The sequence below is a fragment of the Empidonax traillii genome, unplaced genomic scaffold (genome assembly GCF_003031625.1).
Source record: "Empidonax traillii isolate 1590-97213 ecotype Southwest subspecies unplaced genomic scaffold, ASM303162v1 scaffold887:size345335, whole genome shotgun sequence".
Taxonomy (NCBI): Eukaryota; Metazoa; Chordata; class Aves; order Passeriformes; family Tyrannidae; genus Empidonax; species Empidonax traillii.
The window spans coordinates 96,475-123,114 of NW_020956080.1; the positions used below are offsets into that span (position 1 = coordinate 96,475).

General features: G+C 46.8%; 2 protein-coding genes across 2 annotated transcripts in view; both read right to left on the reverse strand.

The window, feature by feature from the left end:
- The window catches only part of LOC114067234 (putative sodium-coupled neutral amino acid transporter 8), a gene marked incomplete at its 5' end in the record, with an annotated part of 4,866 nt that extends 4,069 nt beyond the window's left edge, over window positions 1-797 (reverse strand). The window contains 2 exons of the mRNA XM_027902531.1: window positions 4-202; window positions 654-797. Coding sequence (XP_027758332.1) covers window positions 4-202; window positions 654-797 — 343 coding nt within the window. The remainder of the gene's footprint in view (window positions 1-3; window positions 203-653) is intronic.
- Window positions 798-3,623: 2,826 nt separating this feature from the next.
- On the reverse strand, window positions 3,624-26,520 carry MBTPS1 (membrane bound transcription factor peptidase, site 1). Its single transcript, XM_027902530.1, has 23 exons — window positions 26,453-26,520; window positions 24,444-24,933; window positions 23,113-23,370; window positions 22,505-22,708; window positions 22,026-22,136; window positions 20,687-20,796; window positions 20,202-20,318; window positions 19,173-19,240; window positions 18,477-18,579; window positions 17,610-17,761; window positions 16,524-16,685; window positions 15,818-15,962; window positions 14,563-14,751; window positions 13,846-14,018; window positions 13,092-13,207; window positions 11,780-11,936; window positions 10,812-10,936; window positions 10,318-10,395; window positions 9,386-9,526; window positions 6,843-6,974; window positions 6,250-6,376; window positions 5,471-5,601; window positions 3,624-4,446 (listed from the first exon to the last, which is right to left on the reverse strand). Exons 2-23 carry the CDS (start codon window positions 24,628-24,630, stop codon window positions 4,250-4,252), a joined length of 3,183 nt encoding a protein of 1,060 aa, XP_027758331.1. The 5' UTR covers window positions 24,631-24,933; window positions 26,453-26,520; the 3' UTR covers window positions 3,624-4,249.
- Between the last annotated feature and the right edge of the window lie 120 nt (window positions 26,521-26,640).

Below are 26,640 nucleotides of genomic sequence, written 5' to 3' on the forward strand. Positions count from 1 at the left end.
CACGTTTCTCCAGCTGGTCGCCCACCACTCTCAGAAGGGCCACGGAGATCATGAAGAGGTTGAGGAGGAAGCAGACCTCGCAGAGCTTCCCCACGGCCGCCCCGCACACCGCCCGCACCACCCCCTGGTAGGTGGGCTGTGCGCTGAGAGCCGCCGCATAGCCCAGCACCGCCAGCCCGCTCACCAGGAACACCAGCGAGCCCTGCGGGGACACGACCCGGCAAGGAGCACCACACAGACCCTCTGACACCCCCGGGCCAGCGGGAACCCAGCAGGGCCACGAGCAGGGACCGGGTCACCCGCCAGGTTGCCCTGTGGCCTCAGGTAACACAGGTCAGCAAAGGGATGGAGACACAGCCCTGTGGGACACTTCGGGTTTAGATCTGGGGTTTGGGGACATGGAGGGGAGCAGACACCAATCTTATTTTAGGCTGAACCACAAGCCAGCTACAAGTGTGGCTTCAGCTGCAAAGGGCATCCCCCAAGGCTGCTGCCCCCCTGCTCCAGGCGGGGTCGGTGCTGTGCGAAGAGGGGCCCCGCCGGCTCCCAAACAGCGAAGCAGGTGAACCCCCCTCTCCAGCCCATCCCCAGAGCGGCGCCGCTCGGCTCCCTGTGTCCCTTCTCCCCCGCGTGCCCCCCGAGTGCCCCCTTACCAGCTCCACCAGGAGGGCGGGCACGGCCCCGCCGGCCCTGCCGAAGGCCCAGGGGAAGCTGAGCAGCCCCGCGCCCAGCGCGGATTTGAGCAGGATGAAGACGGCGCCGGCGGAGGAGAGCCCGGGGGAGCGGGGCCGGCCCGAGCCCCCCGAGCCCCCCGAGCCCCCCGGCCGCAGCAGGGGCCGCGCCTCGCCCGCCGCCCGCTCCATCCCGCGGCTGTGCCGGCCCCTCCGCTCGGCCCCGCGGGGGCGGGCAAGGGGAGCGCGGGGGCTGCGCGGACCCCCCGCCCCCGGGGCCGTGGGGAGGGGGCTCCGGGGGACGGGCAGGAGCCGGCCGTGGGAACCCCGTCCCGGGAGCTCACCCACGGAGAGCCCCGTGCCGCTCCCACCCCGCTGCGGGGAGCGCCCATCGCCGCGGGGTTCACGCACCGCCCTGGATCGAAACCCGCGCCCCGCTGTCCCCGGACAGCCCCAGCCCTCGAACAGCTCGCACGGACCGCAGCAGCCCCAGCAGCAACCAGAGCAGGGCTGGGGCACGCAGGCTGGGGGCTCCCCACTCTGCATTCTCCCCATCCACGAAATTCCCACCATAGGGCTGGGGCCTCCCTCTTCCTGCTGTGTTCACCCCACCCGTAAAATTCCCACCGTGGGGCATTTTGGAGCATCCTGGCAATGGTGAGGGAAGGCAGCTGCATTGTGCCCTTCAGACTGTTTGGCTGGCGGGTGCTTCATCACTCGCTGGATGCAGGATGAGCCCAGCACCCCTCCATGTCTCCACAGCACCTAAAAGCCCAGTGGCACTTTCCTGCACTGAGAGACCTTGGAGAGGAGCCATCCCACCCCATCCCAGCCCTTGCTCCACACAGGGGAAAGGGGTGCTGGGACACCAGGATGGAGTGGCTGATGCTGCTGGGGAGCTGCACAGAGGGGGCTGCACCCCACAGGGGTGAGGGGCTCTGTGCCCCTCCCAGCACCTGCCACTGCCCTGGGCTCAGCACACAGACCCTGGCTGACAGCCTCTAATACATTTTTGATTTCCCAAATATGTGCCCTTCTGATCTCGCTAAGACGGATAAAGAGACTTTAATCAGCTGCTAGGCGGAATTATGGATGGCTAATTGTGCCTGCCACCTCCATTACATCTCTGCCGCCTACAGGGCTTATAACCACTTAGAAGGGCCCTTCCAGGCCTTCATTAGCTGCACACCAAAGGCTTCGGAAATAATTGGCCTTTACGACTTAGAAATTGGCCACTGGGCTGTAAAATACCAGCCACTGGGAAAGGCTCTTAATTCGGACTGCGCTTTGATACAGCTCCACTCTGGTTTCAGGGCTGCACTGGGGCTGTAATCTCTCATTAGAGAGCAAGGCTCCTCATTAGCACTGACCTGAGCAGTGACAGCTTTCCAGTCTCCCTCTGATGGATCAGAGGACCTCAGACCAAAGGGATGCAGTTCCTCTCCCCTGATGGCACAGCAGCCCCAGGTGGTTTCTCTGCTCAGTGGCTCTGGGCTCCCTCGCTCCATTTTCCCCTCTTTCTCCCATTTATCTGGGTGCTCCAGTCCCTGAGCTGCAACCTGTAACCCAAGGGTCCTGTGGGTTGGCAGCTTTACCTGCTGCTGTGTCCCCTTGGCAGGTGGAAAAGGGGCTGTTGATATGTTTTCATTACTGTCCTTGAAGACTGTCAAAGGCACAAAAATGCAAATGGACAGGCCTTGTTTTGGACAAATAAAAACACTGGCCACAACTACACCTTGCTACCTGCAACCCCTTCTGAGGTCTGGCCTTTGAGATTTCACACCTTTACTGACAGATCTTCTGCAACCAGGATGGCTTGCAGAGCTGCTGCTGGTTGGCCCTACAAGAGACCCCAATGCCACAGGTGTGATGGTGCAAACCTTTTCCTTGCCATCACAGCTCCCTGTTTGAAGGAGGAGGAGCAATGGGCTCCAACCCCATTGGGATGGCACAAGCAGCCCAACCTTGGAACCCTCTCCTCAGCCCTAGCGAGCTTCCAACTGATGGTTCCTGTGCAAAAGCTCAGTGCCCTCTCTGGCGTGGCAACAGCACACTGACTCTTCCTGCACTGAGTGCACCCTCACCTTCAGAAGAGACACACTGGAAAAAGCCACCACTCTCCAGCTTAGGGAAAATGCGTTTTTCCAAATCCTTTTTGCAGGATACTCATGCACTGGCAGACCCTATCCACAGCCACCCCCTGAAAGGCTTGGCCCAGGTGACATGGAGAAATGTTCTCTCCTGCAGTGCCCTTTGCAAGGCCCATCCCCACCACCCAGGATGGCAAGCCCTGACAGGATGGGTGCAGTCAGACCACCCAGAAGGGCTGTCCCTGTCACCTCCTCTTTCTCCAGCTGTGCCCAAGGGCTGCCCGAGAGCTCACCCAGGACCCTTCACCAGTGCAGAGCACTCACCTGCCCAGGTGTGATTCTGTCACCAGCAGAGGCAGACACAGCTCCTGGCTCCTCCTGGGAAAAGGTGCTCACCTGGAGCAGGGATAGCAGCAGCTGGCAGGGAAACCCTCACAGCTTCACTACAAAAGAGAGAGGCTATTTCAATGATGGCAACCTTAACCAGCAGCACATGGACAGGGGTAACTTATCTAAGTCAGTGACAAGTGCCACACTTTCAGGCAGGACCAACCAAAGGAGACAGGTTTTTGGGTGTGTGACACACCACACTGTGCTGTCAGGTGCCACCCCCATGACAGATTTTTATCCAGCTCTTTGGGAGCGCTCTTCTCACCACAAACCTCTCCTTTTGCAGCTTTCCAGAACCAGCACTGTTTGTACAACTGCCCAGTCAGTGACCCAAAGGAAAGTTTGCAGCTTGGGATGCTGCTGGTAAGGATAAAGGTATGGTGGGAAGAGGGGAGACATGAATATCTCCTCTACTCAACACCTTGCTCTCTTCAGACAGCCAGTGGAAAGAAGAGCCACTTAGCACATTGTCTTTGCTTCATATAGATAACATATTTATTGAAAATCTGCTTCACCAACAACGGTGAAATCATGACCAAAAATTACAAAACATCATGGTAGTTGGCTTTATAAAAATAAACTGCAGGAGTATGCCTCACTGATTTATACTGGTCTCTCGCCCCTCCCTCCTTTAACGGTGCACGTTGTACTCTCCAGCGTAAATGCCATTCTAGAAAATTGCATTCCATCCAAAAAAATGCACTTGTTTTTCCTTAGCAGAGGTCCTTAAAGTGACTTTTCCCCCGCCCTCCCCAACAATAAATATAGAAAATAGCCTCTAAACAAATAAACTTTAGTTTGGTCAGCTTAAAAAAAGGTCCATTTTCTCCCCCTTGGGATATGTAGTGACTGATCAGCCATTTAAACAGTATTCAAGTCTTTGGTGGCTTCAGCTGCTTAAAGCTGCAGTTTTATGTACAGATGATCAAATGAGGTCCTTTTTTTTTTTTTTTTTCTCTCCAGAAGCCAAAGACTGTGAGATGATGTCAGGTGCACATCACTAGAGCCACCAGTGCTGCATTTGCTGCACCTTCACTGGGAGTGGCCGCCCAGGAAAGCATCCGGTGACGGGAGGTGATCTTTGGCACGGCAGGGCTCTCACACCGAGGGTGTCTTTGGTGGGTGAACCTGCTGCATGAGCTGCGGCCGCTTCACTCGCGGTTTCCGCCTCTTTGGCCTGCTCTTGGCTTTGTTGATCTGCACCACAAAGAACGCCAGAACCACCATGGCCCCGAGGAAGGCGAAGACCGGGATGGTCTGTCCCACGTCCTGGTTGTACCGGCCGGGCATTATACCTGGAAAGGCAAAGAGGTTTGGCAGCAGGTCCTGACCACGTGAGCTGCGATGTCTCTGGGGTGTTAATGCCACCTGCCAGAACGGCCCAACGGTAACTCCTGTTCACAGACCAAGCAGCCATTAATCAGATTACACTTCAGACAGGAAGATTAACAGCTGCAGACCGATTAGTGAAAATAAGACAGGATGCTAACGCTACAGAAAAGCACCAGCACTTCCACCCTGATCGATGTGGGCGCATGAAAGTATAACCCAGATTTCCCCTGCAACAACAATCTTCTGTTCTGCACTAGAAGAGAGATGCAGCTTGGCCATAATCTTACTAGTAAGTAATTGCTGTAACTCCAGTCCTGATGGAACAAGGACAGTGGTTTCAGGCTTGCTCCAGACACCGTGGCTGGATATGGTGAGAATGAGCTGCAGAAACAAACCCTTCATTTTTACAGGTGTCTTTCGGTCGAGCAGCTCAGGCTGGGAGAAGATCCATAGAAGGCTTTCAAACTGCTTCCAGCTGGATCTTCAGGGCCAAGCTTGTGTAGGAGAGTGGCCCACCACTGGACAAAGCTGGTTTGAGTCCTCGGCATCATCGTGTGCCAGTGCAAAAACTCACCCAAGGCACCAACAAACGCTTCTGGACTCTGCTTTTGGGCACTCACAGAAGGAACTTTATCAGCAGTGGGTACGTGGCCACAGCTCCCAAGGACAGGGGCTGCTGCTGACACCTGTCAGTCTGAACTGTGCCAAAACAAATCTCAACTACACAAAGTGCACCCACCACAATCTTCTTCCCAGCGTGTCATGACGCCTTCTATCGAATAAACTCTTCATGTGGAAAAAAAAATTCACATCTGTCTTTTCTAACAGCCTTTTCTGACACAGCCATGCTATTACTCGCATGTTTTTTTGCAACTGAAAATAAACAGTGGCCTATTGTATGGTTGTGCTGGGTTTTGGGTTTTTTTTTTCAAAACTTATACAAAAAGCGCAACCAAAACACCAATTTTCAAAGTTTTCAGTATTTACCTCCAGGAATGTCCCATGCTCCACTTTCTCCAGGGGACAATGGTCTCACTTGGGGTCGGTTCTGTCGAAAACTGGGCAGTGCCACTTTATCCAGGTCAATTGACAGTAATTTCTGATGTTTCCAAAGGTTGCTAGAACAAATTTAAAGACAGAGGTGTCTGCCCACTTACTGGTAATGCAAGGAATTTTCTAGCAACATATACAGAGAGTGACAGTTTACAGCTACGTCTCATTCACTGGTTTGGACCCAGATGACAATCTGATCCATTCTTTAGGTTCTGCAGTTGGCAGGCCTCCAAACTTAAATTCAGACACCACAGGGACACAACAACTCTCTCTCCTGCACACAGACTACCAAAAGGACTCATCACCAGCTCAGCAGACAAGTCAGGGCTGTGTGCTAACACACATTCCTTTGAGTGCCTGACAAATGACACAACAGGAGCAGCCCTGGGAGAGCTGTCCAAGAAGCTACTTCAGGAATTTCAAAGGCACACACTGATGATGGGTTTGTGCAACACTGTTCACTCAGAGCTGGGATCATTCAATCACAACAGTGACTGGTCAAGCTATTTTTAAAATCCCACAGTTTCCCAGTGTAGCTATTAGGTGAGTCAGAATTATTCACTCAAGAGGCATTTATGATTATTTCCTCTTTGCAATGTGGTAGTTCTCTAGGAAAGGCATTCCTGTTGTCCCTTTCAAAAGCAGATGGAAGAAATAAATTTTCAGCTGAACTCGAAAATGGGCCTTCTCGTGTAAGAAAGATGTCTACTGACCTGGGGGCAGTTTCATTCAGAGGCTGTGGTTTGGCCCAGGACAGGTGAGGACAGGCAGGAAGGGACCGGGGTTTAGGGTCTCCCAAGTGAGCCTCGAGCACCTTTGAGTATCGATGCAAATGGTTACCTGCAACTCACAGCAGAGAGAGGCTGGGTTACCAAAGGACAGGATGAGCCACCAACATTCACCCCAGGCCACACGGTGCTGCTCAGTGACTGTGACTCACGGCTACAACTCAGGGACAATTAACCAAAGGGTACCTTATAAAACCTGCACCTGCCACAGCAGGTAATCCAAGCTTTGCTGGCAGCATGTGAGATAAGACTGAATCCTTTATAACTGCTCTGCAGCAGTAACTAGAATGCTCCCTAGCAGAACCAGGCATCTAAATATTCCTGCTGCGAGGACAGAACATTTTCTTTAGCGTAACCACAACTATATCATGACAAAACCTCACAGGGAGTGCTCTCTTTAGTAAAACAACACAGTAGAGCTCCCAACAAACTACCCTTACTGGCACATAACCCAAGGGGTCTCCCCTCCCCTGACAGTGCCTCAGTCGAGGGCTCTGCTGGGCAGTGCAGGCTCTCACCTTCCATCCTCTCCGGGAGAGAGGATCCCGCTCCCGACGGCGGCCGCTGCCGGCTCTCCGAGTGGCTGAGGCTCGGTGGCATCACCCCGTAGGACGTGAACTGCAGCAGGGAATCCAGCAGCCAGAAGCAGTCTGTGGATTGCACAGCCCCAAGCCCCAAAACAAGACATGCATTATGGCACATTTCAAACGGCTCATCTGTCTGTTAAGAAGGCTTTAAGGACACTCAGAGGCACAATCCGTTTTCCTGGCCTCACCTTTCACAAAGATGCAACCTCCCACACACTGTCCCCAAACACAAAATTAATCTGTTCAGTCCTAAAATATCTTCTCTTTTGTACCAACCCAGGCTCTTCTGGGGAGTAGGACATAAACCAGCAGGTCTCAAAGAGAGGAATTCAGGTTGTGCAAGGCCATCCAAGTCCTGACAAAAATCACGAGGTTTTTCAGTGTGGAAACAGAGCAAGCTCAGAGCTTCTGGTATCATTTTTAACAGCAAAAGGGAGAACCAACTACTTTTTCAAAAGGACAGAATAAATATCTTGGTAAGTAAGAACAAGGTAGTGTTTTCAGTGCAAGGCTATAACTCACTTGCTTCCACGAGCTTAAAAAAGAAATAAGCAAAGGGGAAACGCTCTGGCTACACCCCAGCCAAAGCACAAGCAGTGCCCACGGCAGCTGTGGCACAGACTAGCCTGGCAATCAGTGCCACAATATACCTGGGGCATGGCTTTCCTCTGCACTTCAACAGCACGTGGTCCCTCGTTGTGATTCTCTCCTGAATTACTCCAACCTTAACCCAGAGCTACTCCTGACAAACCAGCACTCCAGCCAGTTAACATCACAACCCTCCAAGATTCCCTTGGCAGGACTAGGACTGTGCCTTATTAGCTGTTTCCACCAGCCAGTTAACATCACAACCCTCCAAGATTCCCTTGGCAGGACTAGGACTGTGCCTTATTAGCTGTTTCCACCACATGGTAAACTAATTTTTCTCAGAACTTCTCCCCCCGGGAACAGTTGGCTGGGAATGGGAATTAATCTTCATAATCCTGGTGTCCCTTAAACCCTCACCTTTGATTTTTTAAAGAGGTCAATCAGATTTTAAGGATTTATATTCACAAATGTTAGGAATTTACCTCAGTTAAAGTCACTGATGTCTCTGCAGGAGACACAGCTCCTGGTTCACAATTTAAAAGCCAATTTTAAAGGATTTCCCTAAAGCCTTTCACTTTTTCTTGCTTCAGAGGTCACACTGAATTTAATGGCATTTGGGAGGTCACAAGTTATTTTCTACTACTTAATTTAAAGCTGTGTATCTTCTCCTATGCTTTGTGCTTTCAATAACCTAAAGCAAGCACTAAGGCACTGCTAGGCAGGTGTTAGGGCAACTCACAGGAAACAACTCAAAGACAGATAAGGAGAAACTGGAGAACTTTAAAAACAACCCAAAATGTGTGGAGAGAAAGAAATGAGCTGCAGATGGGAGAGCTCCCTTAGGCAGTAACTTCCTTTAAACTTAAATAAATTAGGCAAGGGATGGATTGCATAACCTAATATTTTAAAATGCCGGTGACAAAAGCTTAAAAAATTAGAGATGTACTTTCCATCACAAAAGGAAAATCCAGTTCTGTTCAGTGGCAGCGCAGAAAGACTTTGCATACTGGATTACCTTCGTCCCCTCAAGCCACAGTTCTACCAGCTTGTGCTTCACATGTTATGAGATCCCCAAGCAACTTCTTAAAAATCTGAGAAGTCAGATCAAACAAAGTGCTAGGAAAAAAGGTTTTACAAAAATCCAGCCCAGTGTGTAGGCAAAGAGCCTGGCTCCTCTGGGAGTCACAGAAACCACACACACACACAAAAAAACCCCTCACACACTCACTGTCTAGAGCTGCAAACAAACACTGACAACACAAATGGGAATTCCTGCTTTCTGACATCTCTTCAGCAGCTGGTTTGTGTCAAAGCAGAATAACCAGAAAATAGTGATGCACAACTGCAATGTGGAACATCACCATAAATCCTCACAGGAAACCTTGCAAAGGGAACAAGGCAGGCTAACGAGCAAACTCAGAAGATAAAATCCATTGTTCCATATAAATATTCTGAAAATGTAACCAGGGAAAAAGGGAAGGGAAGGGATCCTCCAGTGGCCTCTTCACAGCTCAAATCAGGCATGTGTAAGCGTTTGTGCTTTCTGTAAACAAAAGCACCCCAAAGAAGCAAAAAAACCCACCAACCACCCCCTCCCTGCAAAAAAACACCATCCCAAAACCAGCCTCCAAAGCTTGTGGACCAGAAAAATATGGTGTAGGGGAGAAACAGTGCCATCTACCAGAGGGTTGTTTAATGGGGGGTGCTCTTTTGTTTAACTGAACCGTCCAGCGTTTCAGCAGAGCTCTGCAGAACCGAGATCAATCCCCAGTAAGGAGTATTCAGAGTCCCTAAAGCCCAGCTATTTCTGATGGAGCTGTAAAAGCCCCCCAGGACAGCTGTCAGAGCAGGACAATAACCCTCCCTGTGTGCCAAAGCTCACACACCTTTCTGTCGATGGCTGTCATCCAGGCAATTGGAGTCGCCGTACAGAACAATTCTGCCGCCACCTTCGGAGGGAACTTGGTAGAGCCCCAAAATAGGGACGTTTTCAATTACAGCAGTCTCCTGTTTTAAAACTTCAAGACCTAAAGCAAAGCACAAATAAATTGCACAGCCTGCAGAGCATCAGTATCAACTCACCCAACAGTCACTGGCCCACATCACAAACTGACAAACGCTGCTCTGCCACTCGTCATGCCACACATTTTCACAAAAAGTTTTCACCCCCCCCATGATGTTATGATAAAAATGAAACTGCTCTGAGACCCTGAAACTGTAAAGTTTCCTACTGATAATAAATTTTTTCTTTCTTTGGTGGAGAAGAAGGAAAGACCTCACACCCTGGATTATCTTCAACAAGTTTAGATGAAAAATTCCAGTATCCTCAGCAAAAGGTTTTTATTATTATGCCTAATCTTTTCCCTTAGGAGAGTTTAGCTGCTGACACTTTGCCTACTAAAATTTTCCTTCCTTACATCCTTAGGTCACCACAGCTACCACAACACTCATGCTAAACATGGCAGTGATTAGGGGATGTATTTCAGTGGCACTTGAAATTCGTGACAAACACGAACAAGTAACACAATTACAGCCCATGCCCCTCAAAGATGCACAACATACACGTAGATGTGTTCACACACAGCAGTCACAAGACTGCACACACACACTGGGATGTTGTTCTGTAGAACACCTGGACACAGAGCCATGCTGCAGCTGCCTCTTAGGCATCAACCACGTGCTCTGAGCAAAATGAAAAACACCGACCCTGTCACTGTGGTTTTACAGTCATTGGTTTTACACCTTTAGACTTTGCAACTTTGCTTGTGCACTCCAAAGTTCTACCCAAAACACAGGGCAAAGACAAGGAAGCTCCTACCTTGATCCTTAAAAGTCTGTGCAATGACAATGCCATCTTCTGGAAACTTTGCAATGCTGCACCCTGATGCATAATTCACTGAAAGACATCACCATAAAACCGCTGTTTAGACCAAAAATAGCACTCTCTCCCCTCCCACCATAAAACAAGCCCAGAAGAAAACATTCCCAGGAATACTGCACTGAATTTGCATCTTTTGACTAATGAGTGTATTTGCAAACGAGGCACTTCCCAGCACAGCTTTTGCAGGCTCACCTTTGCATACTGTTTTCAAATCTTCCATTAGGAGACTGATACAATCTTTTTTAAACTGAAAAGCTTAATCAAATGCTATGAAAACGTCTTCAAAAGAATTAATTATTTAAGCACCTTACGAGCCTCTTGTCACTGAACTGGAGTGGTTCCCTTCACTCTCACCCAACTCACACTTTCAGAGAACTATTTTCCAAACAACCCACTGCAGCCTGTGCAGGCAAAGGGACTCCAGTACTCACTTTCGTGACTTGCCATGGTAAAATCTCCTTCATACAGCCCATCACTAAAGGCCATATTCCAGACAGAGAGCAGATCATTGAGAGCTGGGATATTGGCACCTCCAGTATCAGGCATCCACCACTGCCTGTGAAAATTTAACACTTTACTAAGATACAGAATACACCTGGATAACCAAAAGTTACGTGTCTTCCTGCGTAGAGACTTTTTCAAAGTCGCTGAGATAAACTCCATTTCAAAGCCTTATTTAAGCCCAGGGACATGTGAGCATCTGTGTCTCTTTGACACCAGTGCATTTGAGCAAAAGGTAGGTAATACTGATGTAAAGTTGCCAGTGCATTTCAGTTGCATGGAAAACTTCGATTTCTTAGAAAGGAATTCCGTCTTATGCTCTTTGTTTGGTAAGCTGAGGCAAAACCACCAGTCAGGTAACCTGCTTCTCATCTTTCTAACGATTCAAAACAAGCTGCAGAACAGATCTCTGCGGCTCAACAGTAACACAGAACAGGCTGACAACTACAGCAGTTACTCACTGGTGATACTCAGGTATTTTTTCTTTATATGAGACATGGGATAATTTCAATAATGGGTGCACAACCTGGTTATGCTGCTTGCAATGCACATTTTCTTTCTATTCTGCTCCCCTAATGTGAAAACACATTAATTTTTCTTTGTTTGCCATTCTCCAGCTTCTTATTTCTTTTCACTGTAGATGTTTTTTCTTGGCTTTAGAAGAAGATTACATTACAAAGGGTCCTTTGCAATCACAATAAAATAGCTATGCTCCTTAAGCTGCAGCTTAAGGTCAATTTTGCTCTTCAGGTAATCGCTTCTTACAGGCATCCAAGTGTATGTACTATCCAAGTGCTAAGTACAGTATATCACATCTGGGATTTTCAGGGTAATATGTGCATAAAATGGCAGCTCTGTGGCATTTTATTTCCTGAAGAACTAGGAAATAAACCAGTACCTTGTGTTTTCGTCATAAAACTTGACTTTTCTCATCACAGATGTGTTGTACCAGTCACTAAAGACTATCAGTGAAAGTCCATTATCAACGTCCCTCCTCAACTTGGTGATCTCCTCAGGAAAATACTCCTCCTCACTGTCCACCATCAGTAAGGTCCCTGTGTGTAAAGGCAGAAAGAGGAGCTCACCATGGTCACTGCAATGTTATCACTGTTCAAATCCCCCAGGCAGGACTCAGCACAAGTGCACATTTTGGCAATATCTGCTCTGTGTACCCTGCTCTGGCAGCCCACCTAATGAAGTCACATTTAAGGATGGACAATACAAGACATTTTTTGTTTACAAATATATCCAAAAATTATTCTGGCAGCACAGTAAGCTTTTAGGGTGTTACTCATGACTCATGAACCAAATGTCTGTGTGTGTCAGGTGTGTATTCTGCAGTCTGGTCTCACCAAATGCTCCATAAATGGGGCCAAACTGTGGGAGAACAGGACAATGAGGGGATTCACCACCGATCCAAACTGAAGTGCTGATGCAGACACACCTTGGGCAGAAGCTTTTTCACTGCTACTACTCTAAAAGGTACTCCACTCCCTACTCAGACTGGTAGCCAGGGAAGACAGCAGTGACACTGAAGAGTGGTTTGACTCACACCTTGAAAACTACAGCTGCATTTTAGCAGACTGAAGTGCCACTGCCACTTTCATATAATTCTCCCCACTCCTGTGAACGTGCAAGCACAACCTTCTCTGCATCACTGAAAAAACATTACCAGAAAAACATCTTTTTATTCCCTGGAAATGTGCTTACGCTTTTAGAGTGCTGCTAAATACCAAGCCATTTTGCTTCTTTGCTTTCTGATTGCCCAGAGAGGTGGTGAAATTTCCACCCTCAGAGACACTGCAGATCTCGACAGGGTGACACTCTGAGCGATCTGATAAATCCACTGATGCTGGCTCCACGTCTCACAGTCCCCTGTGACCAAGACAACTCCACAAGTCCAGGCAGGCTGTGTTTGGAAAGCCTTCTGATAAAGATCATGTAGAAACCATGGGACAGAGTATACTCTCACCAAAGTGTGCAGCAGTACAACCTAGGGAGAAGTGGCAGATGGACCAAGCTCCTCCAGCAGCACTTTGCATAACCAAGTATCGGCACATAAACAACAAATACACTCACTGTCACAGTATTTTTCTACTGCCATGAGAATTTTTATTTGCACACCCACAACACTTTAGGTCTTCCAAAAGCTAGGCTACTTTAGGAAGAGGTTAACAGTCTGGAAAACAAGGTGATTAAGTCGTGCTTACCATACTGACTTGCATCAAAGCACGTGAACGGGGAACCGAGAACCTCGACGAAGTACCCCATGCTCCTCAGGTGCTGGTACATGTCCCTGAAGTTTGTGTGGATATGGTCACCATTCCTTAGAAAGAGAAGAGTGTTGAAGGCATTTAAACTGCCACGCAGAAATCTGATTTCCACCTTTCTGACTCCCTGAAATCCTGTCCACCTGCTGCATTTACATGCTCCAAACAGCTTTCCAAAATCCTGTGTCCTGGTCACCAACCCAAGCAATCCTCACTGAGACACTTATGCTGCAAGACTCTTCCTACAGAGGCTTCCCCCTCCATCTGTCAAAGGCAACAGGTCAGCCAAGCCTTTCCCTGCTTCAGCAAAGTCTCCCTCAACAGACAAGGGGTCTATTCTTCGGGAGTCAATCTTTTAAATTCTCATGTTTGCTTGATAAGTGAGTGCTGAAGCATTTAATAAAGTGCCCCCCTTTACCTTCCTGGGAGAAACTGGGGCAGTAAAGTGAAAAAAATCTTAGTATCTTAAATGTGCATTTTAAAAGCTTTCCATTTCATGTGAATAAAACCATAGAGCACAAAAAACAATCCTGCACCAAAAGCATACAGAGTCCAAGTGCTTCTCATGGATTTCTCAGAGGAGATAATCCCACACCATGCTGAATAGGGCCAGAGCTCTCTGGCATTCAGTAAAGTTATCCCAGAGCATTAACACATCAAGAAACAGTGATTCAATAGAACCTGAGATAAATACCAATCTAAGGGATCGTTCTTCATCCTCAGGTTATCCCTGGGGAAGTATCCTGGTGGGTAGCGGAGGTTGTGGTACTGATCCCAGAGGACTCGCTTACTGCGGGGTGGAGTGGGAATAATCTTCACCTTTATGGGAAGCTTCACCGTCGAGGTCTGCTCTGCACCGTTCTTAGACTGGAGGACAGAACAGACTACAGAGTAAAACACCAGAGAAATGGAGGTACCAATCTGCTTTCAGTCACCAGCACCAGCTCTGGAGACAAAGAGGTGACTTGTGCCTAAAATCACCCTGGTACTGCTTTCTGCACTCAGCAGTTCATATTTACACTCAGATTATAAAATACTTGATGTATGTTACAACTGTGCTTCGGTTCAGTTGTTCAAAACCTTCAAAGCTTCTCAGGAACAATTACACACGGTTCTAGAAGAAACACATCTGAGTAATCTTCTCCAAAACACATAAAAACTCGCAATAACAAGTAAAAGTATGAAGTCAGTCTCAAGGAGAAGTTTTTTCTGATTTCAAATGATACCCAATTTGCAGTTAATCCTGCTCTCAACTATAAAGATCATTATTTGTACTCTTCAATTTCCTCACCCCAGTGTAACTTATGCTTATGACAGGAGCAGAGCAAACCCTTAAAAACAAGGTGTCTGTATGTCCACAAGCAGTTTAAACAATTCTTAACCCAGAAAAGCAGAAACACACAGAACTTACTTCATTTTCTGCAGGGGATGACACCGTGATCATAACGTGACCCTGAGCAATGCCTTCCCAAGATGCTGCTTTCTTTGCCACAGAGATGGAAATTGCCAAGTACCCGGACCAAGGCCACAGCACGGGGGAGTAGGAGAAAGCCACCTCGATGTTATCCCCGTTCTGAGGGAGATAGGGCTGCCAGTCTGGCTGTGAAATGAAGAGGGCACAACATGGGTAACACGGCACTGGCAGTCACCAATTTCTGCACACAGAGCCCCCCCCTTCCTCTGCATAAAGAAGTAATGACAAACATTGGTTCTTCTGAACGTTATGTCCAATTTAAAAACAGCCACCAAGTTCACAAGGTTGGCACTGTGTCAGTGAATCAACCTCACTGTGACAGCCCTAACGACCCAGACCACAGGCTTTTCAGAGGCAGGACAGTGAGGAGTTACCTGAACAGCACACTGCCCAAGTGAACCTCCTTCAGCGTTCTGAGGTCCTGTGCAACAATGTGTTGGTAAGGACACTGAATTCCCTTCCAGTAACAAAGAGAGCTAACAGTGTAATAGGCACAGGCAAATGACAGCAGCTGTGTCTGAGTGTCACCATAAGCTAAAGATCTCAGGTAAGAGCTTCAACACCCTTTAATGTAAGCTTGAATCCAACACACACCTTAGGGATCACCCTAAAATGTGGAAATTAGGCTCATTTACACTGGCTAGAGTTATCCAACAGGTGTCTTATTTAACTTGTCTCAATTCCCAAATGTATTCTACATTTAAACTTAATTAAAAACCTCCCTACCCAAGGAACATGCTCAACATCACTGGTGTGAGAGAACAGGTTTTGCAGCAGAGCTGGGTTAAGTGGATACATTCAGGTCACTCTGACCCATGGAAGAGGCACGATTTACAGTGTCAGGATTCTTTACTAAGAGCATTTATGCTTCAGACCAAATAAAAAAAAAAAAAAGAAGAGGAAAGCCTATCCAAAAGATTTTAAATGATGTTAGAGAACACAAAGAAATCTCTAAGCTCATCTCAATTCGAACTGGTTTTACAAAGATAACACACTACACCCCTCTGAAACCAACGCATTGCCTGGAAACTTGCAGACAGCCCACACTGACAAACGTACCTGTCTGGGTGCACCCTTCAATCAAACACTGTGCATCTCCTGCCCTCAGCACTGACACCTGTTCTAGGAAACTCAGAGCTAAAGTAGGACCTTCTGGGAAGCTTTCAGCAACATTAACAGTGTTAATACTTACCTTGTCCACGATTCTCCCGGTGACTCCCATGCCGTTAAGGATGGTAACATTAACAATAGTTGGCATCCCCCCATAGTATATGGGCTGAGAACAATAGGGCCACATGTAGGGGCACTCGGTCAAGTCAATATAGCTTGGACTCAAACTACAGCAGGAAGGAGGAGGGAAAATTTAAAGAGGAAAAAAATCAATAGGCAGAAGAAGAACACGCAACTACACGTAACTATGAAAAAATTACAGATAAACCATGCCAGTCAAAGTTACTCTATCAAGCTCTCACCTCACTGCCCAAATCTGCCCCAAAATCTTCTTCCCTCCCTCTCTAACCTTTTTTCTAAATTTAAAGTTTTGTGAAAAGATTTTCACACACAAAAAGAGAAACTTTTCAGCACAGGGAGAATGTTCTTATTCTCAAAAGCAAAAACTAAGGTCCTTTTCCACTATGTTCCAGATTACATTACTCATAACATGTAAGGCTATGAGAGAAAATAAATCATCCCCTACACTGTAATAACTTAGGCAGAAAACACTTTTGACTTTTCATCCATTCTCCTCTCCAAATTCAGGCTTCAGGATTACGTAAGATCTGTGCAAGTTCTCGTTGCACAAGCACAGGTTGCTCAACTGAGTTCCACCCTCACCACCTGCTCTCTGAAGAAAAGAACACGTTACAGTGCCCCGTTGATAATTAAGGATTAAAATTAACCTGGCCTGTGGTTTATAGCTGTTGAGGATCTGATAAGCTCTCAGAAGATCCAATTTGCCATGTCCTTGTTCAAACATGTTGACTCCAGGAAGCCTCCGAGCTGACGCAATGAGTGCCTGCTTCATACTCGCTGGATTCACCATTTCCCGCTTCTGAACGGTGCTGCAAGAGGGAATAATAACCCCCAGCAGGTGGCCTTTAGTCTGGTTTTTAGCTAGCCTTGTTTAATGTTCTGCCTGAACAGTCATTTGACTTAAAGAAAATCCAATCCAAAAAAACCAGTTTGTTGTGAGTAACATCTTCTGCTCATACTGGTCGATTATTGCTTGATTTCTCACCCATTCAGAGGTAGAAGAGTGACAAGTTTCTGATGCACTTCTCTTAAAAGCAAATAATACACGATTTTTTCTCCTTACAGGGTTCTCCATGACCAGCTGTCATTACAATCAGGGCTGTATCTTTATATGCTAAATAAAATACTTTGTCTTCCAAGGGAAGAAAACAGCTTTGCTGCTCAAAGAAAAACGCACCATTTTACAGGGGATGTGCAATGAGGACTTTGAATTTTTGGCCTGTTTCTCCAAAAAACATTTGTTTCATCCTTATGTAGCTATGGCAAACACAGGGGACACACCTGCCATTCCCACCTTCAAGTCCTTTTGTCTGCAACAGCTGACTTATGCGACTGGGGAGAAGCCATAAAACCCTACATCCCATCAAATTTACAAGTGTGCAGATAATTATCTGCTACAGGCGTCTACTCTGAGCACCCGCTCTTTTATAACACAATTAATATAAGCTCAGCAATTCCAAATGATTAAAAAATGGGACAAAATTGCTTTATAGTACTATTCTTCCTAGCTATATTCTCAAAGATGTAACTATTATACAAAACAGTTCTCAAGTTTTTCCCAGGAAACTTAGAGGTAGCCAGACAAGGTAATGTGTCAGGCAGAATAAGAGTGATTTTATAGTACAAGTTTGTTTTCCTACATCTAAACACAACTTAGTTTCAGTCGGTGAATTCCTTTACATGGCATTTTATGACCCTCCTGATGGGTTCAGAGATCCTTATTTAGGACTCACCTCACTAACAAAGTCACAGCACCTGCCACCACAGGAGATGCCACGCTGGTCCCAGAGAGAGAGCGGCACCCACCCTTCATCCCAGAACCTCTCACTCCAGAGCCATAAGTGACAATATCAGGCTTCACTCGACCGTAACCTCCAGGCAGCTCCTGCAAACAAACAGATGGGTTACTGCCCTGAAGTACAATGAACACTGTGTTTCACCTGCACACTTGAAGTAACTGCAGGTCATGCAGAAGTAAAACTATCACCTGAATTAGCTGAGGTTCAGCATCACAAATAGCAACTTAAAGAAAGACTCAGGCTGTTTATGACAAGTTCTCAACATTACTGCTGGTTAGGATCTAAGCACGAAACCACTGACAAAATGAGAACCTCGTCAGCACCTGGCTACACAAACACAGCCATGTGATATTCCCCTTCATCGAGATCACACTGTAAGCTCATCTGAAATCACGTGTGCAGCAACCATGATCTCAGTTCTACAGGTGAGTAAGTACACTGTTACATGTAGCATCTGGAAATCCTAGGATTTTTAAACCAAAGGACAAGGGCAGGCCTTCACGTTTGCAGACTGAACCCCACAGACAAGTCCTCACCATCAATCAAAAGGAACTAAATATTTTAGAAATTTATCAAAAATGTCAGTAGTGGTCAGGATTACTAACGAGACATCCTGAAAAGAACATTAGGTTTCTTGCTTAAAGACTTACAATCTCTAACTACTCTGATCTCTCATGAAATCTTTTCTCATTGGTTCTGCAACAAATCCCATCTGCCCAGGATTACCCCTTCGAAACAGGCTGCCTTTCCAAGGCCCTCATTTTGGCTGCAAATGTGGCTGGCACAGCCAGAGTGTCTTACCCAAGTGGTCATTCCCCTAGATGAAAAGCGAGCTATGTTATCCTCAAAGTCAATGCCACCGACTCCAATCACATCCATCTGGTCAGCAGGATTATTGAGAGTCCTGGAACAAGTTGGGAGATAGGAACAACAAAACCCAACAAACCAACACCCAAACCCCAAGACACAGTCATAGGTTTATCTCGGTGACAGACCCGCTGCCATCAGATTTTTGTCAGATATTCTTTTTAATCTCCACAGAAACAAATTTTGGCCCAAATAGACACAGTTATACTTGACAAGTGAGAGTAACTTAGCAGGCAGTTACTAACTCAGCAACTACCAAACCACACACCCTGAAGACAAAACAAAATCCCTTTTTAGGCATTTATTTTAGAAATACACCACAAATTGTTGTGGCTCAATCCCTTCTGTATTCCTTAGGTCCAAGGTCAGTCTGTTCACTCTAACAGAGAAATGGCAGCTGAAAGCACTGCCATGCTTCTTTTTTCCACTGTTGCAATGAAAAATATTTAGCTAAGTACTTCACAAAATGCAAGGAATAAGGACACTGAAAAGAGTTTAACTTGAGTCACTTTCTATAAACAGACTACAGAAAAAAAAAAAAAGAGAGAAAACTTCCTGAGCAAGCACAGCTACTTCCAAAGCCACAGAACAGCACAGTTGGTTTTCTCTGAAGTGGTCACCGAAACTCACCCATACAAAGGGCCATCGTTGCCAATAGCAGAGACCATGATGACATTGTTAGCAGTCAGTTCCCAAACCTACAAAAAATAAGGTTCACCATAAGGCTCTGCCACCAAAAAAGAGTCTTGTCTAAAAACCAAATACTCCATGGGGCCTGACAGAAATGAAGGATTAGTCCAACACCTCTTTCTTTCTCAGACTCATAAAATACATCCCACTGTATATCCAGTACTAAGCTCCAAACTCACTTAAGATTATGTGACAGTGCTGACAGAACCCTTTCATATTACACAAAGGGAAACTCCTGTCCACAACAAAGCAGTCCAGATGCCAAAGCCAAGTAGGGATTACAAATCCCCTCCAGAAGGACTCTGGGGAGTACAGTGAAGTCACTGTCAAACCACATTTCAATGCAGGTTATCATAACAAGGAAGAATTTATACGCTTCAAACCTCCTAATTAGCCTTCACAAGGAAGGACTGTATCCTTTTTTAAAAAATGAATTATCTCCTTAATGCTTTTGAAGGCCAGACCAACAATTCAGGGAACCATGACATTTACAAAGACAAAAGCCCAATTCCATCCTAACCTGAAACAAATATCTTGCCACCCAGCTGAATCAACTACCTGTACCTTTTTACCTATTTGCACTTAAACAAAACGGTTTAAGAAACTCACTAAATCCACACTATACATATTTTTTACCATTACATGAATTAACCACGCAGAGATGTAAAAAAAACAAAGAAGGGCGGACTTCAGTTAAGCATCTGCTTGGAACCACTTCTTAGAAGTACACAGAGCATTTTGTAAAAGAGCATTTTCCATGGCTCTGTGAACATCTGGGTTGTGCTTGGGTTTTTTTAATCCGATCCTTAAATATATTCCTAAAACCTTGTACACTGTACAAAATTACTCTCATCAAATGAGACTCCACAGAAACTGTCAGCAGCACCAGATGCAAACAAACAGCTCTGCAAGTCCAGCATTTGTGTGAAGGATACAAGCACCAGGACCACTTCATCTCCTCATACTAACTTTGTCAACAAATGGATGATCCATGAAGTCTGGCCCACCAATACTTAGATTCAATACATCTATCTTCTTTAAAATTGCATAATTAAAGGCATCCAGAAACCAAGATGTATATGAGACCTGTGTGAAGAGAAAGGGGGGAAGAGTTACCATTAACAAATCCAGTGATTCCACAGCAATACAGACTGCAGACAGAGCAGAACAACACCAGAATAAAGCACAACAGTGACAGTGGTCTCCTCAAACCTCTAGTGCTCAGTACATCTGAGTGATGGCTCCCACACTACACAGATCAGACTTCCACACATCATTGCTGAAAATACACCAGCTCTGCAAACTGCGAGAAATCTTGTGGTAAGTCTCTTACAAATATCTCTATCCCTCCTACTTATCAATGTCTGCATTTACAAGTGCGTGCAATATTCCCAAAGGATCAATATAGCATTAACCTGGAAAGGCAGAAATTGAAACAAAGGTAAAGTAGCTACCTGATTATTGGTGAACACTCTAAAAATGTGCAGTTCTGCATTTGGAGCAAATCCCTGGCATTCTCTCATGCTGGCTATCACACCTGCTACGAAAGTCCCATGGCCTAAACCTAGCAACAGGAGAAGGAAACAAAATAAGCTGTTAGAAGACAAACGTTGCCCAGGATTTGTAGTGTTAAACATCACCTAGAGCTAAAATCACATCAATATATCAGACTTTACAACAAACCACAAACACTGGGTTCAGTCCTAGTCTTTCCGAATTGCATTTTGCTGCCAGATTCAGTGGGGACAGAATTTGCAGCCCTGTGTAGCCACATAACCAGCTGACGAAACTTGAGCGATACACTCCCCAGTCCATCCACTCCTGATTGCTACCACTGAAATCATGGGAGAAAAAAAGTATTTTGGAAAATGCAACTCACAGAGCCAATGCAGTTTAACGTAAACTTCTTACAGAATTTTCATCCCGACTCTGCAATGACCACATTTTGTTAAGTATGAACAATGAGACAAGAAAACCCTTTTTTTTTCCCCTCTCCTCAAAAAAATAATTCCGCTTTTGCTCTATTAGACCACCTGCATTACGTTTTTGTACTCCAAGTCTGCCTGTGCAGCAACCATGTGGGCACAGAACAGAGCGAGCTCCCAGAAGCAGGTGCTGCAATGTAAGGGAACACCACACGTGATAAAACTGCAGAGGTACACAAAACACTGAGCAATACAAGCATCTACCCCAAACTCCAGAGATTAAACTGCCAGCTGACTCACTGACCCAAACTGTAGGAAGTTAATAATCTGTGAAAGCACACGGTCAGGGCAAGCTGGGGATGGCATATGAAGGGGGAACACAAACACACTGCGGAAAATAAAAAGTTCAGTTATACAGAACAAAAAACTTCCCACAAAGGTGCCAGAACTCTGATCAGTTTAGGACTGCACAGCAAAGAGGGCAAATGCTCTCCCCTGTAAGTATGGAAATATGTGTGCCTTGTGAAACAGCAACATAAAAGGGAGTAGAAAAGAAAACAGCTTTGTGGGCTCTGCTCTCACTGCCACCTCCTGTGACAGTGCATTTACACCCACAAAAGATCTTCTTGCCCTGGCATTTCCCCACAGCCAGGATGAGTGTCAGGTTGATTCAAGGGAGAGTTATGCAACACCCTCCTGGAACCTTGATACCCTTTTCTGAATTTGGTTTGAGTACAAAGTGCTTGGGACACCGCAGAATTCAGCTTAAAATCACAAAATATAAGGCTTGAACAGATGCTGGCAGCACAGCAGCAAGTGCAAAACACAGCAGGGTCAGGAGCAGTTGGAAAACTGCACAGTAACTCACCATCATCCAAGGTTCTCTCATTAGTCCAGTTTGTTCTCTCCTTTACATTCTTGAAATGTGGATGTTTCTCACTCAGACCAGTGTCAAACACTGCTACTCTCACACCAGCACCTATTAATAGAAAAGCATTACTTTTTCTGATTCAGTTCCATTGTAAATCTGTTCTATCAAGTCAAAGAGAACTTTTGTTTCATGTAGCACGTGATTTACAATCTCAGCAAGTTATGGATCTTAAATAAACTCCCATTCCTATTCAGAAATTCAGCCAAAGATCACAGATACGACCAGTTTCTCCTAAATACAATACTCACACACACAGACCAACACTTCATAAATATACAATGCATTTCAAACCAAATTCTTTCTCAATCTTTCTGGATCTGGCACCCAGAGATTAACACACAGAAGTCAGTCAGTCTCCCCTTACACTTCACTTGTTTTTCCAAGGTCACTGTTCTAGGCCAACACCCAAAGCATACCTGTGTAACCCATCTGCCAGAGCACATCTGCCTGCAGGGTCTGAGCCACCTGGCGAGGGATGGCCCTGAGCAGGCGCCTGCTGGAGTGTCTGCCCGTCGCGTGCCAGAAGCCAGAGCCCAAGGACAGACTCGCTCTCCTCAAGGGGCGGGATGACTGCCACTTCTGAGTCCACCTGGTTTCATTGCAGGGCAGCATGGCATCAGCTAGGCAGCGTCAGGATAAAAACAAAGAGTGTGAGGAGAAACACAGATGATTTCATTTTTATGCAAATATACACATCATATTGTTACTACTGAGTATCCATTTTCTCTAATCAAAAGCAGTAAAAGCTTCTGGTTTATCTGCTAGGGATACAGAGCTCCACAGCCTCAAGTAACTGGCTGCTGCAAAGGAAGTGTTTCTGTGTTGAAGACAGAACCATTGCCGTGCTTTGGCAAAGGTTATGACAGGACCGTGGTAATTTTTCTAAGCAAACAAACAGATTTCTGTAAATTAAAGAAAAACTGCAGGGCACTTCTCACTTCTGTAATGCTAAGCTGATGGTTTGGAACAAGGCTGAGAATACTTCCAAAGCAGATCTCATGAAGCCACACAGGAAATTACTCACACTCCAGATATTTGAGCGAGCGAAAGACCTTTCTCTGAGGCGTCACACGCTTGATGTTCGGGTGATCCTCCAGTGTGAGCACTCCATCCTTCTGCTTCTCATTGATCTGAATGACTTCAAAATCGCTAGGATAGTCACTGGCCGGGTTGTTGCGAGGTACAATCCTCCAGTTCTCAATGTCACTGCTTTTCAGCGCACTTGAAATAAATGTACTTCTGGCTTTAGCTGTGAAGTATCCATTAAAAGCCACAATATACTCTGGAACAAGAGCACAACTTATCAGAACTGGTGTTTAAGTAGCTCACTCACGCATTCACATCACAAAGTCTGAATCTTTCTTTATTCAGAGCAAATAATCACAGTTTGAGGCATTTTTTTATTGCTTTTAGAAATCCGCAATTTATTTCTCTGCTACATAATGGGAAGGGGTGGGGGGGTATTGCACCAGGAAACCTGCAAAATATGATAAAAGCCTTTGAAAGGAAGGTAGAATTTTAAGTATTATGGAAGATGAAATGACGTAGGAGGAGCAGGAGAGAGGGAACAGACCTACTGTCACATCCAGTAGTACAAACTTATATGCCAATTCAGTGTGTTTAACAAGTATGGTTTAAGACTCTGCACGGCACTGAGTTTTAGTGCAAATTACTGACTTTACCAACTATTACACACACATAGAAAATGAAGCCAGTCCCAACAGGGCAGTCCTTGAGGTGCATCAGTGATTTGTGAGCAGGCTCAGCCCCAGCACCCTCCACACTCAGCAGGCACACACAGAGGTGTCAGTGCTGACACCCTCCCCACGAGCACAGCTCCAGGGGGGAACACGACAGCTCCCTGGGGCAGCAGGGTTCAAGGTGTCCTCCTGCTTCCCCTGCCAGCTCAGCACTTCACCTCACTCGGCCTTTCATCTGCTCCCTTTGCCATTATCTGCCATTTTTCCATGCTCATATTACTGCTTCCAAACTTCAGCAAATCCACAGAGACTTCCTGCCTTTCTCTCTCCTTCAAGGCCCACTTGTGCAGTTACATTTCATAGAAGAGCCCAACCACACCCCCAGGCCGAAACAAACTGCTCCTGAACACTCCAAACTTACCCACCTGAGCCTTCACACTCCATTTCCACTTTTAACCCCCTCTTTGTTTCCCTCTCCCTTCTCCTGTCCCCAGATAAACAAAGAACCTCGGGAAAAAGGTTTCTCTTTTTGAATATAGAGAATTCAGCAGATGATTCTTCTACAGAACCCCTGAATGTTACAACTGCACAAACAGCACAGATCAGTGCCGCACACTGGAAATTCACAGGGATTTTTTGCTGGACTCTTTATTACCATGCTCCACGACTGTCGAAGTGAACTCCACTTTCAGAGTAAGGCGAGAACATCCAGGACAAACGTGAGCCTCCTGGGAGGAATTCCCTAGTCTGGTACCAAAATGTTTTTTGCCACAGAGTAAAATAACAACCAGAACAAGCCAGATGTTTGCAAACTTCATGGTCATAGAAGAAAATGGTTTCATTCCAAAAATTCCATATATTCAAATCACGATTTCCTTCTTCATAAACTAGTTCATTTTTGTTTCAGTAAACATTGCTTTCACTGTGCTGATCAGCTGCATATTCTTAAAGCTGGGTCCAGAGTAAGGAGAGATTTCATGGTCTTTTCAGGTCAAGCCTAACGAACAGGCTCATTTCTTTCTACGCTTCTTCTCCATTTTGCATTAAACCATTTGGTCACTCCGGATGTGGTAGCTGAGTCCTGTACTCCATTTCTGATGGCAAAGTTAACTCCCTAGAATGAGCAAAGCTGACTGCAAGCCAACCTGTAAGGCAGGGAAACAGAGAAAATGATTAGATTCATGTTTGTGCAACTGTATAGTCTGAAAAGCTAAAAAGACCCAAAACATGACACTCTTGGTAGCTCATTTTAGAAATCATCAGGAAAAATGTTCACATGCCATTTAATAATTTTTCAGTAACTCTCAAGTCTCTCCCTTGCTCGAATCAGAGCAGATCTGGAAAACCTGGGTGTTAATCTGACAACAGAACAGTCAACGGTAACAACCAAACTCGACCACCCTTTGTGTAAGGGAAGCAAAGAGGAAAAAATCAGACTCAAACTCTATGTCAAGGCCTGGCAAGGACAAGAGATACAAGAGGAGGCAAACTTGCAGTCCCTGTGCTTGAAAATCGACATGGAAACGGTCTTTCAAATTTGTTTGATCTGGGACGTGCATCACTACAACAGGGGCACCTGAAAAACAAGGGCTGATCACAGAATGCAGCAACATGAAGCTAAAGGAACGTGTTCAAAGCGTTTCCCACCTGGAGGGACACCCTCTTCCCCTTCTGTTCCAAAGTGCATAATGCACTCAGGAAATACTGCAATGCTAGCATTGTTTTACATTCCAAACACTTAACCAGCAACTGCTAGATTAAAGGCCATTAAGAGATAAGCAAAGAGAAACATTTATGCCTGGTTTGTCACACCACCCAGAGAAGCAGAGCAGAACTGTGCACTGCAGCTGTGAGCAGGGCTGGAAAGGAGGAGCCTTCCCACTATTTAGGGGAATGATGGACTGACCTCACAGCACAGCCACAGAAGGAAGCCAGTCTGAATGGGACAGCTGTTGCTTCATTTTTATTTAACTTTATTTAGCATTACTAAGTTTTCCCTTGACTGACAACACCATGACAAGCTGGGGACTGCTTGTGATTATAAAGTTTCCCCTTGATCCCTAAACCTGACAACAGTTACAGTACAGGACACGGACTGCTGGTCTTGCCGAGCTTTGCCAGCCTTATCACTTCCTTGGTTTATAACCCTTACGACAATAAAATAAAACAACCACACAAATAAGCAAAGCAAACACGCTCCGGGCTGATAACAGGTTGTACGCGAGCAGGATGCTGAAGTACGATGGAAACTGAGCGCAAAGGAACAGCTACCGCCGGGTCCGCTGTTTTAACGCTGCCCTCGCCAAGGGCTGGACGGGGCTCACCCTGCCAGCCTGCCCGTGCCCTGGAACGGCTGCGCTCGGGGCTCGCCGCTGCTCGTCCCGAGGGAGGGGACGGGCACAGGGACCGCGATGGACACGGCCGCGGGGAGCTGTGCCGGTGGCCCGGCACGGAGCGCGGTCCCGCCGGGAAACGGGCGAGCCCGGCGCTGCCGCGGCACAGCAGCGAGCGCGGCCGGCACCGACCCGGGCGGCGAACTGACAGCCGGCGGGTGAGGCAGCCCGAGACGAAGGGCGGCGAACACCGGGAAGGGCGCCGGGCCCGCCCGCCCCCCCGAGCCCTGAGGGAGCCGCGGCGCCCCCGCCCCGCCCGCCCCGCGCTCACCGCTCCGCCGCACGGCCCGCCGCCATCTTGGCCCTGTTTACCACCCAGCTCTCGCGAGAGCCGCGCGCACGCGCACGCGCACTGCCCGGCGCCGGGCGGAGCCGCTGCCCCAGGGGAGGGAGGGACGGAGGGAGCGGGGAATGAGGGGATGGATAGGGGATGGATAGAGGATGAGGGGATAGGGGGAT